Source organism: Helianthus annuus, chromosome 15, assembly GCF_002127325.2.
Source record: "Helianthus annuus cultivar XRQ/B chromosome 15, HanXRQr2.0-SUNRISE, whole genome shotgun sequence".
Lineage (NCBI taxonomy): Eukaryota > Viridiplantae > Streptophyta > Magnoliopsida > Asterales > Asteraceae > Helianthus > Helianthus annuus.
This window is the reverse complement of record NC_035447.2, coordinates 128,332,023-128,350,948: the sequence shown is the minus strand read 5'-3', so window position 1 is coordinate 128,350,948 and position 18,926 is coordinate 128,332,023. Positions and strand designations below refer to the sequence as shown.

General features: G+C 40.2%; 1 protein-coding gene across 1 annotated transcript; it reads right to left on the bottom strand.

The window, feature by feature from the left end:
* Nucleotides 1-560: 560 nt before the first annotated feature.
* LOC110931472 (calponin homology domain-containing protein DDB_G0272472-like) lies at nucleotides 561-3,428 on the bottom strand. Its single transcript, XM_022174866.1, has 3 exons — nucleotides 2,256-3,428; nucleotides 1,388-1,991; nucleotides 561-1,294 (listed from the first exon to the last, which is right to left on the bottom strand). The coding sequence occupies exons 1-3, from the start codon at nucleotides 3,426-3,428 to the stop codon at nucleotides 561-563; spliced, it is 2,511 nt and encodes an 836-aa protein (XP_022030558.1).
* Between the last annotated feature and the right edge of the window lie 15,498 nt (nucleotides 3,429-18,926).

Genomic DNA, 18,926 nt, shown 5'->3' with positions numbered 1-18,926 from the left:
TCTTCCTCAGCTTGAATCTTCAAGAATGTACCTTTCTTTTCATCAAGCTTTTGACGTTCACATTTAGCTTTCCTTTTCATCTTCTCGTCAAGCGACCACCAAGAAGATTTCCATTTACTTTCAGAATTAATACCTTTCTGAAAGCAAAGAGAAACTACACGTTGAAACTGTTGCGCTTGTTCTCTATCTGCTGGTTGATAGTGAATCTTGTTGATGAAAAGACATTCTATATCCTTCGCAGAGCAATTTACCAGCCACATTGGATCATAAACATGTATTTCTCGAATCTCCCCACCTGCTCTGTAAGTAATAATTGCTTCAGTTGAAATACAACTATACACCCAACCAATAAAGCCTTTATAAAAGTCTTGTTCCATCTGAGGCATTGGAATTATTTTCATTGTTCTCGGAGGTTTGACATTAAGGATAGTCTCTGTAACACCAGTATCTGGATCTACCCTCTGCACGCGCTTTGGATGATGTGGCTTCCATTTGCGAAATTCTTTCAAAGATTCATACTTGATGTAACCCCACATAGCAACATCATTCTTTCGAACAGGTTAATCCAAACATCTAACTTTCGGTAGCTCATCTACATCCCACCAAGGTAATGACATGATGTCATATAAACGTTCAAAGTATTGAACTCCGCATTCTCGTCTGATCGCATAAGCATTTACTTGCAGTAAGTAACCCCAACTGATGATATCACCGAGAGACACACTTCTATCACGCTGATAATACTTCAAAGTTCTCTTAAACTTTCTCTCGTGACTTTTTCTGAACCACTTCGATCTATCTTCCTTTTCCATTTCCTTTTGAGCACTATCAAAGTTCTTTTCTTTCACTGCCTCAGTCACCTTTTGTCTCAATTCTTCTCTATTTTCTTCAGCAAAGAACTCCATAAGTGTAGGAAACTTAGAAGCATCTTCAACTACATCTTCATCATCTGTCCAGTCTTCAATCTCAACTCTGTCATACTTGTCAGCCTCTTCAACATACTTATACGTGTATTCAGGCTGTTGATTGATATCAAAAGACTCCAACTCTTCTTCAAAATCAAACTTGAACTCCGGATCCACAGTATGCATCATTTCTCTGTAAACATCTAATCCCAAGATTAACTTTTCAGAATGTTCAACGATCTGAGTTTTACTTGACTCCACCTTTCCACTTGCTTCCCCTGATTCTTCATTTACCGAATCATTCATCAGATCATCAACTGTTTTCACGGTGGAAGCTTCTGTAACTTTCAAACCTGTACCTCCCCGAGCATCATCATCATCATCATCATCTTTACCAGATCCATGACTGCTCGCAGAGAATACTTTTTCGTCTTCTTCATCTTCTTCATCCTCCTCTTCATCATCATCATCATCACTGTTACCCATCAACTCTTCAAGATGTGTTTCCTCTTCAAACAAACCAGATATTGCAGTGATACACTCGGGATTATCAACAACCATAGAAGGTACTATTGATCTTTCAGTCACAGCTGAACTTCCTTCAACTCCTTTGCCTTTATCTATCATTTGTCTTTCAATCTCTGCTTGACGTTCAGCTCTAAGCTCTTCAACTTGCAGCTCTTCAAACTTTTGTTCTACCGATGTTCCGAGCATGCTTTCGACAACTTTGTTCAGCATATAGAACTCGTGATCTCTTAATGCCTTAGCTGCTTCAAGCTCTATATTCTTTAACTTGAAGTATTCATTCTGTTCATCACGTCTTGTCTTCTCTTCTTCAAGTTCAACAACTTTAACCTTCAAGATATCAATTTCTGATTGATCAGAGTCAATGTTTTTCACCAACTCTCTGTTTTCCATCTCCAGCTTCTTTACTCTCATCTCTAGATTCTTTTCACGGTCAGACACTTTCTTATTTTCAGCTGCTAGTCTCTTGTTCTCAGCAACAACTTCTTCAACTTTCTTTTCAACATTTCTGACTTGTGAAGTGTTGGCAAAATCAAAATCTCCAACATCTAACAGATTATCCTGTGGAGTATAAAGACCTCTGCTAGACAAACCAGTTTGCATTTAGGTGAGTGGAGGTGTTTGAAATAGTTCTTGTGAGGTAACAAAAGGTTGTTGTGGTGGTGGTGTTTGTTGAATAGGTGATGGTTGTCTTGGAGGTGTTGGTTGTTTAGGTGGTGAGGATTGTTGTGGTGGAGTAGGTTGTCGGGGTGGTGATTGGATTGGTGAATGTGGTGGTGTGGGAGGCTTCTGGCTTTCTTTTGTTTGTTTCTTCTTTAATACGACCTTCGGAGTCTTGATCTTTGGCGTGACCTTGCGAACTTTTGGAGAAACAACTTTCTTACGACCTCCCGCTTTCTTTCTAGCTTTTGGAGAAGATTGTGATCCTGAGACATGCTCTGGAGAAGGCACATAAACATCATCATCGTCTTTTTCTTGTCTCTTTCTCTTTCTCAACATCTTCTCTTTTTCTATCTCTTCTTCAATTCTTTTTCGACTTTCAATCTCATCAATACCATCATCTGAAGAACTTGATGAACTTGTTGTACTTTTATCTACATCATCACCCTCAATATCATCAGCAACTTTTTCTTTCTCTTTCTGTGCTTCAACATCTACAACTTGTTCAACATTAGCAACAACTTCTGGCCCTGTTTCCAAGACATCTGTATCAAATAACACATCAACATTAAATGGATCATCTGCTATAGCTGTCACTTGTTCTTTTTCAGCAGTTACCACCGGATTATCTTCTTCCGGTTCATCAACCAAAGACATTGTTTCTGCTTTCTTTTGCTTCTTTCTAGGTTTTGATGACGAAGATCCTTCACCTTCTCGAACAATAGGAGTTGCCATTCTACGTCTTCTTCCGGATTCTTTCACATACCATTCATTCTTTGTATTTTTGAAATCTGCAAGTATTTTCAACTCATCAGCATATCTTGCTTCTTTCATCTCAGCCTCATTTCTCCAGTTTAGATGATTAACTGGATCTGGATCAACATATTGAACATCTTTAATAAAACCGAAAGGCTCGACAACAAGTGTTGGCTCTGGGTGATTCGGATGATATTTCACAAGTTTCTTTAGTGTATTATTGGTCATGTGAACTTGCACCAACAAATCATCTTTAATATTTCGATCAATCTCTGGATACGCATGGTCAATCAACATCTGCACAAATCTTGGATACATCCAAGTCTTGACCTTTGCCTTGCTATTCTCAGCCATATAGTGGAATACTATATGTGAGAAATTATACTTTTTGTTCAACACCAATGCCGTAATCATATTCATTTGGTAATCGCGCATTGCATCGTATCCACCTTTAGTATGACTTAATGAAATCAGTACACAATGAATCAAAAACTTATAAGGCTTCTGAAACTTTGACTTTAAATAGTTTCCGGCATTTAAAGCTCCATTATATCCCATTCTCAACATACACCCTTTCACCATTCGTTCTGGAAATCTTGTTGGATCATCAGGCTCGTCAGGAAACTTAATGACTTCACGAATCAGTGCTTCTGTGACTAAAATCTTTTATGACTTTCCATGAACTTCAACAACTGATGAAATTACTTTGCTTTGATCGTCATAACTTGCATTGTTCCAGAAACGCTCGATGTGAGATTTGTAGATAGGCCTTTGGTCAGTTAATGCTTTCTGGATAGGAATACGACCCATAAACTCCAGAATACTCCTGAAATTCTCTAATTCTGGATTTTTCTCAATATCTAAGTCACAACAGCTGTTGTGAAGAGGATCAAATATAACATTAGAAGCCTGCACATCAAACATATACACTCAATCAGGTATTTTTGACAAATTTTTCAACAATTTCACAAGAACACAAAAGCGGACCTAAACATGTTAACAAAAAGCGGACCTAATCATGTTTGTACAAGCGAACCTTCACATGTTCATACAAGCGGACCATACAATGTTCACCTGAGCGGACCTTCACATGTATATACAAGCAGATCTAAATATGTACACAAGAGCGACCCCTATGGTTCACACAAGCGAACCTGCCCATGTTCATTCAAACGGACCAACATATGTTCTTTCAAGCGGATCTACACATGTTCGAATGAACGAACCTATATCTGATCACATGAGCGGACCTACGGTGTACAAATAAGCGAACCACCTAAGATGACCGTTCAAGCGAATCTACTGTCAAACCTTCAAAAACTAATCAAATCTTCAAATTGACTTCCCTACTATGATAGCATGAGGAATCCGACACTAGGGATCAGATTTAATTTCATTTATGACAGATAACAAACCCTAGATCTAAATCTGTTAAACACGAACATTGACACACATCAACAATCAGTCGATTTGATACAATCAAAGCATACCATCATGATCTACACAATCATACGACTACATTGACTTGTTTTATTGTAAAGTTTTAACAGTTAAAACTCAAAAATTACACTTCGTTCAAACAGACATGCCGACACCATGAAATAAGGATAATAATGATCAAATTAAGCGAAGACATACCTTGCCCATGATTGAAACAGTAAGAAATTAACTAAATCTGTTGAAATTTGGGCAGCACAACGTCTGAATTTGGTCGCGAATGAGATCCGCTTCAAATCGCCGGAGAAACAAAGTCACAAAAGCGGACCGTGTAAAGTGTGTAAAGTGACATTAAAAGCGGACCACTGTGACTTATATATGTAGTGTAGATCCGCTTTTATGACACATTTCATATAAGCGGACCACAATGAACAAATAAGCGGACCACAATGTATTTGGCATAAAAGCGAACCACTATGAAATGTTGACTTAAAAGCGAACCACTATGAAATGTTGACTTAAAAGCGAACCTGTGATGAACTTTTTCAAAAAATTTCAATTTTTTAATTTTTTTATTTTTCAGATTAAACACAGTTACACCCAGCTGACCAAGTCCAAATCAATGACCTTGGTCAACTGTTTGACCCACCAAGTCCAAGTTAATGGCCTTGGATGATCAGATTTATGAAGTATGCTGACGTTTTTTTTTTTTTTGAAATCAGTTCAACTGAATGAACTTTTGACAAATTTGAACTTCCAAACACATTTTAACTTTCAAACAATATACCAATCATTGTATAGCAATCTCCAGCTTACCCATCCCTCATCAAAACACTGACATGTTCTGCACATAGGCTTTGATCTTCCAATTCCCAACATCGGTTGTCGAAAAAAATAAGATGAGAAAAGAAAATCTTTTTGGATTTTAACTGGATAAACTGAAACTATATACACACAATATTTTTGTGAGTGTGTTAGGGGATCATATCAGCTGCCGACCAGACACGAGCACCGTTAAGCTGTTTATTTCATACTAAGCTTTTAAACAATTCGCGTAGATTGCTGATATATTGATCCTTTTAAATTCTCACAAAATTTTCAATCTGTTCGGGATACTAAGTTAGTGTTTTAGGACTTAAACATTTACATGTGTCCCACCTCAGTATATACTCCCGTATCCAGACCCCAGTATTCAGTCTTACAGGTGAGTATACCACAGCTGATATCTGTTTAGGGGTAATTGCGAGGGCCGTGAGAGCTCAGGTCGATACTTCCGTATACGCAAAGAGATGACGACTTCGACTTTAAGGTGTGTCCCCTTTAGAGGATCTTTTGTTTTCAACAGCAGCGACTATCAATTTTATTGTTTCATCAGCATGCTGAGGGCGAGCTTATATTTCAAAGCTTTTGCAGAAAGTATTATCCGAGGACTAGGTCAGTATTTCCATACAGCAGAAGTCCCGGGATAATACCCCAGATATCACTGAGTATAAAGACCTAGTATCTCAGAATATGGGACCCTTCAAACAGGATTTCAGGGGTTACATATATATCCTGGAGGTGTTCCCCACGTAAACGCAAGTGAATTTTATGTTTATATCCCAAACTGATCTACTAATTTTGTAAAAACCTATCAAGACATCTTTAGCGAAACTGCTTAAAAGCATTTTAAACATTACAAATCTTTAGCGTACTGTGTCCGTCTAGCTGATGTACTATCATTTCCCCTATTCTACACAACTATTTTTGAAATTTTCTAATGTTTTTGGATTTTTATGATTTTCTATTGTTTTTGTATTTTTTTGATTTTATCATGTTTTTTTATTTTTCTGCGAATATCTCCCCCTAAAACTAAAACATATTTTTGTGTTTTTGTTTTTATCGAAAAGCATAAAATACAACTGTACAAAAGAAATTTGACAAAACGACACAGGTTCATGTCAGATCGCCGCCCAACTCGGCTTCACATTCGATTACCCTCCCAAATTGAAGATTCTTCATCCCGTTTAATTTCAAAAGATAATAAAATCTCTTTTTGTCGAATGGTTTGGTGTAAAAATCCGCTTTCTGATCATCGGTGTTAACGTGTTCAATCCGAATTAACTTTTTCTCGTGACAATCACGGATAAAGTGATGACGGATTTCAATGTGTTTAGTTTTCGAATGGTGAACCGGATTTTTAGTAACATTAATGGCTGCTTCATTGTCCACGAAAATCGGTGTATCCAAGAATTGCAAACCGAAGTCGCGCATCTGCTGTTGGATCCAAAGGATCTGTGAGCAACAGCTAGAAGCTGAGACGTACTCAGCCTCACATGTAGAGAGCGCTACTGCAGTTTGTTTCTTGCACTGCCAGGTGACAAGCCGAGTTCCGAAGAACTGGCACCCAGCAGTGGTGGACTTAGCATTCTGTTTACAGCTACCAAAATCAGAATCAGCGAAACCGGACAAAGTAAAGTCACCCGATCTAGGGTACCACAAGCCGATGCTTGGGTAACACTTCAAATATCGTAAAATACGTTTCACTATAGTCAGGTGCGACTGCTTCGGATTCGACTTATATCTAGCACAAAGACACGTCGGGTACATGATGTCTGGACGGGAAGCCGTGAGATACATCAACGATCCGATGATTGATCGGGTATAATGTCTCGTCCATCTTCACACCTTGCTCGTCGGGACAAATTCCATGATTCTGCGCGAGGGGGGTGGATGCAGGACAGCAATCTGTCATGTCGAACTTCTCGAGCACGTCCTTTACATACTTTGACTGGTGAATGAAGATTCCGTCAGGCATTTGTTCCACCTACAGCCCGAAGAAGAACTTCATCTCGCCCATCGAACTCATCTTGAACTTCTTCTTCATTACCTTCTCAAACTCTTTGCAAAGGTCGTCGTTGGTAGACCCAAAAATGATATCGTCCACATAAATCTGCATAATCAACAAGTGGCCTGCTTCTTCTTTGGTGAACAAAGTGCTGTCTACTGTGCCTCTTGTGAACCCGTTGTCCAGCAAGTATGTCGAAAGCGTCTCGTACCAGGCTCTCGGGGCCTGGTGCAATCCGTATAGTGCTTTGTCCAGTAGATACACCTTGTTTTTGTGTAGTGGGTCTGTGAACCCCGGTGGTTGCCCCACGTACACTTCTTCTTTGATTGTGCCGTACAGGAAAGCAGATTTGACGTCAAGTTGATAGACTTTAAAATATTTCCAAGATGCAAAGGCTAGAAAAATACGAATTGCTTCAAGCCTTGCAACCGGTGCGTAAACTTCATCGCAATCTATTCCTTCCTGTTGGCTGAAGCCTTGAACCACAAGTCGTGCCTTGTTTCTTACCACGATACCTCTGTCATCACGCTTGCACTTAAAGACCCATTTTGTCTTGATTAATTTCTGATTCTTTTGCAGATCGACAAGTCTCCAGACGCCCAGCTTTTCAAACTGTTGCAGCTCCTCCTGCATTGCATTCACCCAACTATCTTCGGTCAATGCTTCTTTATAGGTTCTGGGCTCTATCTGCGAAATGAAACATTTAAGTGAGACTTCTTTCTGCATATCAGCAATAGAAGAGTAAAAACAAGTAAAAGCTTGGTCTATTTGATGTCGGGTCTTGACACCACTTTGTAGGTCACCAATGATCTGTTCTGAAGGGTGGTAAGACAACGTCCGTGGCATAACCGTGTCAGGCACAACTACTTCCGATTCCAAATTCGAAATATCGAGATCAACGGTTTGATCCACAGCATCCTCTGAAGTCTCATTTGGCTCCTCGTCAAAGGTAGGAGCGGGTTCCTCCTCTGAGTCGTCAGAAACGTCAAATGACGGAGCTGGTTCCTCTGGTAGTTCATGAGTAGTTCCACTTGGTCCTGCTTCATTGTCGTGAGTACCCACGGTGGGTTGAGAAACTTCTAGCGGACTATACACAGGCTCTTGTGAAGTATATTGCTGATACTGATACAGAAAAGCAAGTTCCTCATCACTCAGCTTGACAGGCAGTTGAAACGACTCCCAGAGTTTGTCGTAGTCGAATAGGAATCTTTGTCCGGGAAGTTGTGGCGATGGAGTGTGCTTCTGACAATCCACGTGTTGGACTTGAATCACCTTCCCTAGACATGGTATGAACACCCTCTTCAGCGGGCTTGCGTAACCTACAAAGAAACCCTCATTAGCTTTTGCTCTAAATTTACCATTTTCATCTATAAACGTGCAAGGTGAACCAAACGGTTCTAAAAACTCAAGATTTGGCTTGTAACGGTGCAGCAGCTCAAAGCAAGTCTTCTTGTATTTCTTGACAGTGAGAACCCTATTCAAAGTGTAACAGGCTGCTGAAACTGCTTCACTCCAGAAGTAGATTGGTAGCTTGGAATCGGCCAACGTCGGACGTGCTGTCTCGATCAGGGTCCGATTCTTTCGTTCAGCTACGCCGTTTTGCTGTGGTGTGTATGGCGCACTGAATTCATGAAGAATTCCCTTCTCGTTGCAGAACTCATACATTTTGTTGTTCTTGAATTCTGTTCCGTTGTCGCTCCGAATCCTCCGGATTGGCAGTTTGTACACCGTTTCCATCTTCTTGAAAAGCATCATCAATAACTCGAATGTTTGATCTTTTCGTTCTAAGCACACAACCCACGAAAACCTCGTAAAGTTGTCTGTCACCACCAAACAATATAAATCCCCGCTAATGCTCTTGACGTTGACAGGCCCGAAGAGATCCATGTGCAATCTCTCAAGAGGTAACCTGATAGAGTTGAGCATCTTCGGTGGATGTGACTTCCGAGTCTTCTTTCCCTTTTTACATGCAATACAATCATCAAGTAAGTGAAAGTTTTTCACATTAACACCCTCAACTAAATCGTTATGTACTAAAAAATTCATTTTTCGCACGTGAATGTGACCCATTTTCCGGTGCCACATTATGGACTCCTTTTTAGTAGCTTTATACTTAGTGACAAAACAATGTTTTTGATGAGTTGTTGGCGTTGCGACACTCATGTCCAAAATATAAAGATCATTTACCCGCGGAGTGCGCAACAACACCAACTCATCAGGGATTTTAAACCCTGGTTTCAACACTAAACATTCAGATTTTGTAAAATGTACACTAAAATCTTTATCACAAATCTGTGATATACTCAGTAAGTTGTTTTCCAGCTCGACGATATAGTTCATTTTGTCAAATGAGATCACTCCGTTTGTAAGCGTTCCTTGACCGACAATTCTTCCTCCTTGATTCCCTGCGAACCCAACATAGCTTCCATTGATTGACTTAACATCATAAAGAAGAGCTAAAGTCCCAGTCATATGACGTGATGCTCCACTGTCCATAATCCATCTTGATAGAATTGACTTGGGCAGCCCCTACAACTAACAAAAAGAATTTATTCAAACAATGAAGCCCATGATTTCTTTACTTCCGTCACACTCCCGAACACAACATCACACTTTTCATTTGTTTTAGGAAAATCGAATGTGACATTTGAAACCTCTTCTTTCACAATTGTCTTAACTCTGCTAGTTATTGGAGGAAATTCATCAAGAAACTTATCTACTTCATTTTCAAAATCAACCACATCATCTTTAAAAAGATTTGAATCATTTTTCAAAGCGTTCTCCATTTTCTTGACCTCAACCGACGGTTTCGATTTCGCGATCCAAGACTGATTTTAAAAAATTTTCGTTTTAGGGTAAAACTTTGAAGTCTTTCTAGTCTTAGAGGATTCGCCAATCTTGAAAGTCGATTTCGTCTTATCCTCCGACTTCAACGATTCACCTCTTTTCAGAATACGGATCGGAGAAATCATTTCCTTTTTACCTTTTGAAACAACTGGTGATTTAGGTCGAAATTTTTGAACCATCTGTTTTTGAACATTTTGTTTTTGAACATTTGATTTTTCAACCTTTGGTTTCTCAATCATTTGTTTTTGAACTGGTTTCTCAACAACATGTTTCTTAAACACTTTTTGACATTGTTTTGCCATATGTCCAATTTCATTGCAGCGATAGCACACACTTTTATCATACTCGACAAAAGTAGTATTGACCGTTTCTTCTTTAAGCTTTTGTGCTGCATTGAAATCGTCCACAGCTTTTGGACTAAAAATATACTCCTTTTCAACCTCAGTACTAGGACCAGCAACAAAAACATCATTTATCTTTTCTTTTGGCTTAAACACTTGTTTAGCCATTTTCTTTTCAAACCCAATTCCTTTGTTTTTAAGATGATTTTTCTTGTTTTGACCTTTACCAACCCCATCTTTCTTTTCGGAACTTGTGGGACGTGAAGTAACAAACGATTTTTTCAGTTTCTAAAAAAATTCATTGTTATTGATTTCGTTAACGTTCAATTCAACCAGTTTAAAAACTTTCTCGACATTTTCGATCTTGACATTCTGAAGCGGGTACTCGAAGTCGGAATAAAGTTTGTCAGTTCCAATCATAGTGTATACCACCATAATCGGATCATCATTCGTACTTTTTTCCGATTTCGGTACATATCGATCTAAGAAATTTCCTTCATCTTCAGAATCAATGACAGCCTTATCAGAATGAGCCTATTCAGATTTCTCACTTTCCTCATCCAACACCTGATCGATAACATTTTTGATAACCTGAGATTCGTTATCAGTGTCAGATGCAGTGAAAGTGATATCAATACTGTCAGGTAAATCACTCTCAATCGTTTTCAGCTTAAGATTTAAAGCAGCTTCCACCCCATCTAGATATTTCTGAGTGTAGTGATTCTACATTGGGGGTGGAACGCTCTTGAAAATAGGTGTAGCATGTGGCTGTTGAGGGACGATTTGTTCCAAAACATAAGACGAAGCCACATAGCTCATTAATTTTTTATCAATCCTGTCATTCTCTATCTTGGCCAATTCAAGTTCTTTTCTTAGTGACGCAATTGTATCGAGATGATAATTGACTTCTCTTTGTGTATCAAACAATGTAGCTTGTGCCAATGTAGTAGCTTTATCATTTTTGACGCTTTCTTTTTGAATCATCTTAATTGATCTGGCTAAGGTATCATAAGCTTCTTTTAATTGTTCAAGGTCAAACTTAATCATATCTGAATGATGTTTCAATTCCCGATACTTAGTGTCTTTTTCAAGACACTCCACGCACGGTTGTAAACAACGTTGGCATGGCGTTTCGGAGATTGGAACAACTTTTTCATCAACCTTTTCATCACAAACAGTTTTACCGACATGCTTTGACTCAGACACAGACTGTTTGACAGATTCAACCTCCTGAACTCTAGTTTCCTCTCTGTTAACCGACACCTTATCGACAGACTGTGACTCCTTGGGTTCTGAATCTACCTCTTTAAGCTTTCCCATTAAAGCTTTGTTTGCAATGTCTTTCAGAACTTCTCCAGTCATTTCTTTAGACATGTCAATCACTTCTTCGATGGCTTCTTTCTTCTCCTCAAATCTAGGACAAGATCCGGTTCTTGGTTCCACGAAATAACCTGCAAAAGAATCAAACACATTAGGAGGCATAACTGATTTCATAGTATAAACTAACTCCTCCTGTTGTGATTGATAATAGTATACTTCAGCTGCTATTTCCTCAACATCTATAACATTTTCCGTAGGAATCTCTTCAACAACTTCAGAAACAACTTCATCAACAACCTCCGGTTCAGGAACTACCTCAGAAATTGTGACAACTCGAACATTTCAGGTTAGTGTCGTTCGGATAGCGATTCTAAAACTCTCATTGTTTTCCCTCTCTACGCAATACTTGATTTTGAAATGTTATATGTTGTGTGTTAAATTTAAACGCAACTGGAAACTGAGTGCGTGCGGGTTACGAATAACTTGGGTCACATTCATTTGTTTCATATTATCTTAGGCAAACCCCACACAAGTCCAATATAAGTGATCATGGGTTGTTTACTTGGGTCCTGTTACTCACACTTGGGCCGGCCAGGGAAAAATCATTCACGCGATATCACATATTGAAACAATAGTGGGCTGAGTAGTAGAACTCTTTAAAGGATTGCTTAGATGGGGTAGGTTACGTGACTTGGCAGATTGCACATACCCAAACCCTACATCCCCTATTGTTTACGTCGGCAGGAGAAACCCCCCCCCCCACTTGTCGTGATCACCATCATCACACTTTCCAGTTTCTCGGTTAGTCCAGTTTTGCATGTCGTTTAACTTGTTGATCTTCATGTTTGTGTGGTATGGTTCATGTATGAAATCTGTCACATGATATATATGTATTCTTGATATACTTTGTGTTGGTTCGATGATCGGCCGTTAGTGAATTAATAACCTGTTCGATGATCACCCACTAGTGAGTTAATACCTATGGAATCGTAAACCGATGTTATGATCTGTATGTAAACTAGGAAGTATGTTAATCAATGATCTTGTTCTATATGTAAATTATGTTCTGATAATGCTTGCATAAGGAGATTGTTTACATAGAGTGCCGTATAAATAGCTTTAGGTTATGATTATGATAACTATGTGACACGGGATCGACACGCTAACGTAATACGTATAATTGAATTCACTAAGGGACATTGATGATATATGATAACTCATGATGTTATGATTATGTTAATTAATGTTCAGTAAGTAATGATTAGGACTACATGAGTTCATGATAAATGATTTAACCTTGTGCAAGTCGAGAACGAGCAATTGTGGATCCGATTTGATTAGTGATAATGAACGATATGTTTGATAATGATATATGTGGAAACTACCTTGATTGTGTGAAAGTTTGGAAAAATGTCTAACTGTTTGATTGAATAGGATAGTATGATAGTCTAGGTATTATTATATTTGAATTGAATACATGATTGGGATTACTGCTTGACATCAGCATTATGTGTGACCAGTACTATGGGGTAGCCATGTGATTTGAGTAGGATGATAATTGAATAGTAAATTATATCTTGAAGTTTGCATGTAAATGTAGGGTGAATGTAGGGTGGTATCATGTGCAGCCATGATCTGAATAATTGAATTATGAAAATAGTGACTGACTCATACAAATGGTGGCCCAATCAGAATGTCTTTGTCCATTCAAGTGGCTAACATTTAGTTGGTATAATAATGTTGCCGGCCACCCATCTCTTGACTCAAGGATGTGGCCATGTGCTAATGTTTAAGGATCGGTCCAGTGTCATTATAACACATGGACGGTGAGAGTAATTAACGAATCAGCGATTCGGGTAAACAACGATGTAGATCAGGATTGAATGAAACAAGTAATGCAAATAATAGTTGGGTTCCATTTGAATTATGGGCTTAACAACAACTACTTCAGTTCCCTATAAATGGGAAACCTATGTGGGAAACATCTGAATATGTGTAACACGTTAGAGCTGTGATTCACAGATTGCTTGTTTAAGGTAAATTGACACAAATGATCATACATGTATTAGTGACATGGGCCAGATATGAAAGAGTAAAACGAGCTGGACTCAAGTTAAGTTGGGCCGCATACTTGATTGAGCCTTGTGTTATATTGTATTGTAGATTGTTGATGAATTGTGAGACGACGTGCTTAATTGTTATGACTAGTGTATGGGTGATGATTTCTGTTACTTGCGTCTTTGTGCCCTACTTGTTAGATAAGTGCGGAATAGTACGTGCTATGCTTGTATGCGAACTAACTGTCATGTGTAACCATCATAGGGCTTGATTGATCATTATTGTTAAACGAGTAACAAATCTTACCGAGCAAAACCAAGGTGAGTTCATTGCATTTTCTCAAGCATGCGTCCCGGTGGTTTGGGACAACTGGTAAACATTTCGAAGGGAAACTTGGGGTAAACAACTGGAACATAGAAACCATCATCTACCGGATTGCCTGTAAGGCAATGGGGTAATTAGTTGATAGCGCTATTAGGTTTGGCACCCTCACACCGGGCCGTAAGGACGGGCGTGAACTAATTACTGGGACAACATGTGAATACAACGCGGATATAAGACCTCCTACAGCTTGTCAAGGTTGTTTGATACCTTGACTTTGACCAATGCCTGTAGGGCATTGGGGTTAGGCATTCCCATCATTGACGCTGCATACGGTACAATAATCAAATCGGTCGTTAAGGGGTACCCACTCCCCGGATACATATGGGCACACTCCCTAGGGTATCTAACGTGAACTACATCGTAACGCAACATTGAATCGCATTAACATACATCTGGTAACGAAACACGTTAACAAAACCTTGAACTCACCAGCGTAGTCTGACACACTTGTTTGCATGCTTGTAGGTCGTTAACCTTGGAACATGGACTTGCTATCTGGGAGTGCTGGAGTGGTCATGATCGAGACTCTTGGATTGACTTGTAAACGATACATTGATTTTGATTATTATCACGAGACTATTGCTAAATGATTTATTACATGCTTCCGCTACACAACATCTTGAGAATTAATATCATGTTTAACAATTTCTATTGGTAATTAATGGCATGTTTTATTAAGTATTTACTATTGGTTCAATGTGATTGGTGGCTCGAACTCTGATGCGTAACACGCCTCGCGGGGTTTTCGCAGGTGGAATTTTGGGGGTGTTACAGTTTGGTATCAGAGCCACTGGTTATAGTGAACTAGGTTTTAAAACGTTTTTGTAAAACCAGACTATAACCCAACACCTTCGAAAATCGATCATGACACTCAGCTCCAGATTGCAAGGTTAGTCTTTCGTATACTCGTTGTACTATGTAACTAGTGGACACTTACATATGATATTGCATGCTAGTGCACGTTAAACACGATAGTATGAACTTATGTATCCCTTGCACGTGTTATATGACTAATAGGGTGGTAATTCCCTAACCATTCGTGACTTATGTTATGTGATGCTCTTTGTTTACTATTCGAGTTGGGGGAACCATTCGACATGAGTTAGGAGGAGCTGAGATGAGCATGCAAATCACAATATTATTGTGGGTGCACACATAATAATAATGTGGGGTGCATGCGAGTCCCAGTGAGGCTTAACAAGTGAAGGAGGGGTTCCGCTCTGTTAATTGATCAGTGTGAAACGTAACAAACTAATAGGAGTCATAACAGTGATCGTCTCCTACTCAAATGTGACTTTCTCACCTCTCTTTGAATCCTTTTGAAATCGCAATGCTATCGAGTATTACTTGAACGTCCCTTTGAATGCCTAGCGAACTAAGTAGAATGCTAGGTGCTTGCACGAACGTCCCTGAGTGGATGTTGCAGCGTCCATGATTGGTTTATACCCCTTTACTTTCCCCCTCACTCCTCTTTGTTGTTGGAACTCAATATACTCACATCTCAGACCCTGAAGGGCGGTCACACCTGCAACACTCTGGAAACCTACTGTGTTTTACCCAGTCAACTTGTAAGAACGATGGGCATAAGGGTAAATATAGTACTCTATTGACTTCAACATTTGAACGACTCCAATTATTGACAACGAACATCAACGATTTGACTCCAAAGATCCTTAATTCTAGTCAGCAACTTATGGGAGCCGACTTGTATGAATCGATCGAAACGTAAACGATGACAATCGACCAGGATGTGGACTGTGTAACTTCCAACACAACGAGTAGCACCCTGGAACTTAGCACGAAATATGAAGAGATGGACATCGTTGGTGAAGGATCGTAGAGTCCTGTTTCGAGCAACAACATTAGAAGCAACAACTATCGTGACATCAAGGTACTTGTAATAGTAGCTTACAGTATGGAAATGAAGGTGCCTACGGCATGTAATGGCAGTTGATAATTCAAGACGACAACAACCAAGGGAGCTATGACAGTATGGTAGAAATCCGTGTGATTGTAACAATAACACCGGCAGTGGTGCTCGCGAAAGGATATTTAGGATTGACGTGGGCGACGACAGGACAATAACAGCATGGTAGTTTGGATGGATAGCAAATCGCTTCGGCTCGATTCCGTTTAACCCTGATGCTTCTTGAAACCAAACCTGTTATGAAACCGGCTGATGGCAGGTCAGCGGAAACCGCATATGTTAGTTGGGATGCAAACTCGATATTGCGGGGGACAGACATTCGACACCGGTGTTACCTCTGCTATCCTTGGTAGTTACGGCGCAATAGTTAGTGTTGGTGGATTATTAGGACATATCGCCCGGAAGTACCCTGTGAGAAGAAATTTAGCGTCACTATATGCTCCAAAGTACCAGAGTGGTGAAAAGATTAGCATCATGTCAGTAATGACAACCTCGAAAGCGCCTATGGAAGGAGGACCTCACTGTAATCGTGACTATATCTAATGATCAGACTAAGTAAGATAGGACCGAGGACCCACCGATTGTTGTGACTCATCTCAAAGTGCAATTGGAGGAGCTTTCAGGTCTACTACCACAACTATTAGTCAGAAACTCGGTGATCTCACGATTAGAGGGAGCACCGAATACTCATACTCTTACCGCCTTACACCAGGAGGGTTGCAAGAATCGTGTAATCTACTACGAGAATTGTTGCACAAGAGTTTGTTGGACCTAATTCTCACTTTGGGAAGCCCCAGTTATATCCGTGAAGATAAGCCTTTTTGTGTGTACATACCAATTATCGAGCACTCATCAAGACGACAGTTGAGAACCGTTTGCCGCGGCCATGTATCGAAAACCGATCGACTAGTTACAAGAGACGAGCTTTCATTCGAGGATTCAATTACGAGCGCGTTATTATCAGGTGGAAATCCAAGAGAAGAAAGTTCTTAAAGAAGCTTACCAGACGCAATTCGGCCATATAACTTTGTACTCCATGACCTTTAGAGTGATCATCACACCAGCAGCCTCATGGATCATGCGAACCGACCATGCTATTGGGTGACATTTTGAACCCTTTTCAGGAGAAAAGAACATCATGGACAACTTTGTATCTTATTTGAGAGCTCCTGAGGGAGGAGCCACACCGCGCGAAGTCTTGATAAAAGTAACTTCTGAATGCGAGATGTACCCTTTTTGGGTCATATAACCAACGAAGTGGGAATGCACGTGAATCTCGCCAAGATGCATCTTGTTATAAACTGACCGACACCAAAGGTTCCTTCGGGGATGCAGCAACTCCTTGGCCTTGCTAGATACTATCGCAGCTCACTCACCGGATATTCGAAGGTTGCACAGCTTAAATCTCTTTACTGCAGCAGGGTGTTGCGTTTGTGGAAGACAAAACAGCCAGGCGTCTTTTCAGCTTTTGAATTCCAACCCTACAACTCACTGAGCATCATCTTTACCCGAGGGTGCGGGTGATTCAGTGGTATACCACGATGGTCCGAATCAGAGTCCCAGTTACACGCCGACGCAACACGAGAGAATAACGACTTACGTAATGATATTACAAAGAAGAACTGCATGACACACAACTGGTGGTGGAAACCGTGGTCTTTGGAGTTACACGGAGGCATTACTTGGACGGTACCAAATGCGTTACTTAGACCGATCACAAGGGTCTTCCGTGTACTCTGGTTTCGAAAGAGCTAAATCAGTAAATGGCATCGTAGGATGGAACTTCTGGGTGGGTTACGACTGTGGAACCTGAACGTGCATGGACTTTGCAGCTCGCCATCGACTCTAACCCACCTGACCCAACCCGTTCTGTACAAACTAGGGAACTAACGGGAGAGAATTTTCAAGTTGAGTCCATGCGGGGCATGGAAGAGCAACCTTGGTGAAATGAACGATATTCATTAACTCATAGAACGACTATAAATCTCATTTCACAGCAACGGTAGGGAAGTTGTGGTTAGCAAAACACACCGGCTTCGAAAATTCTATTCAACTGGATTTTAAAGAAAGATGTTTGGACATGTAAATCTTGTGCTGATGTTTGGGCATGAAAACCCGTCTAACAATGTATGGGTATGACTTTTGACTTTAGGAAAAGTCAAGGCGAAGTATAAGAAACTGGCAACACCTATGTGGAAGATGGGAGCAGACTGCTATGAATGCTGCCACTAGTCTATTTACAACTCGAAATAGAAACACAAACAGTAACAATCGTTGATCGCTGAATGTGACCAGCACACCTCCTTGCAGTCAAGGGAACTGATGAGTCTTCCCAGCTTGTGAAAATTTTTCTGGAAGAGACGGATTATAGGCATGAGGTGCCAACTCCTATTACCTATTGGACTATACCTAATTTAAGGCGGGCATGGCGCACATCTTTGACTCACGTCTTGACATGAACATTGCTTATTACTGTAGGACAATCGAGCAAAGTGACGAACCATCTGAGCACACGAAGGCATGTTGTAAGTATGTGCATAACTGACATTAGTAAACGATTGGGAAGGACACTTATCTTGGGGAGAAGCTCTAATGCAGCTGCACCATGATAGTATGCATACAGCCCATGCTGAGGCATAACCTGGACAGTAACTCTAATCTCCTTGTTGGACTAATGTAGTTGACAACGTAATCGCAGGTCCAGGACCTGAGCTCAAAACTCTCGAACATTGCTTAGATCGGAAATTGTTTGATGGCAGCGCATGAGCGCTAGGAAAGCTGATTAGCTTAGGAAACGCTGGGAGTTTGTTGTAGGCAAACGTGTCATAATCGAAAGCATCACCCTGGGGGAGGGGTGCGGTATGCTATAGAAAACATGGCAAGCTTACTTTACGACGCGTGAGACATTCGGATTACTGGAACAAACGGTGACTTGGCTC

Bases quoted from the DNA above. Each gene is read 5' to 3' on its own strand.
- LOC110931472 (XM_022174866.1), bottom strand. From the start codon at position 3,428: ATGGTGAAAGGGTGTATGTTGAGAATGGGATATAATGGAGCTTTAAAT. The intron at 1,992-2,255 runs GTCGTATTAAAG...TATACTCCACAG, and splicing joins CAAAGATCAAGACTCCGAAG to GATAATCTGTTAGATGTTGG. The intron at 1,295-1,387 runs GTAACAGTGATG...GATCTGGTAAAG, and splicing joins ACATCTTGAAGAGTTGATGG to ATGATGATGATGATGATGAT.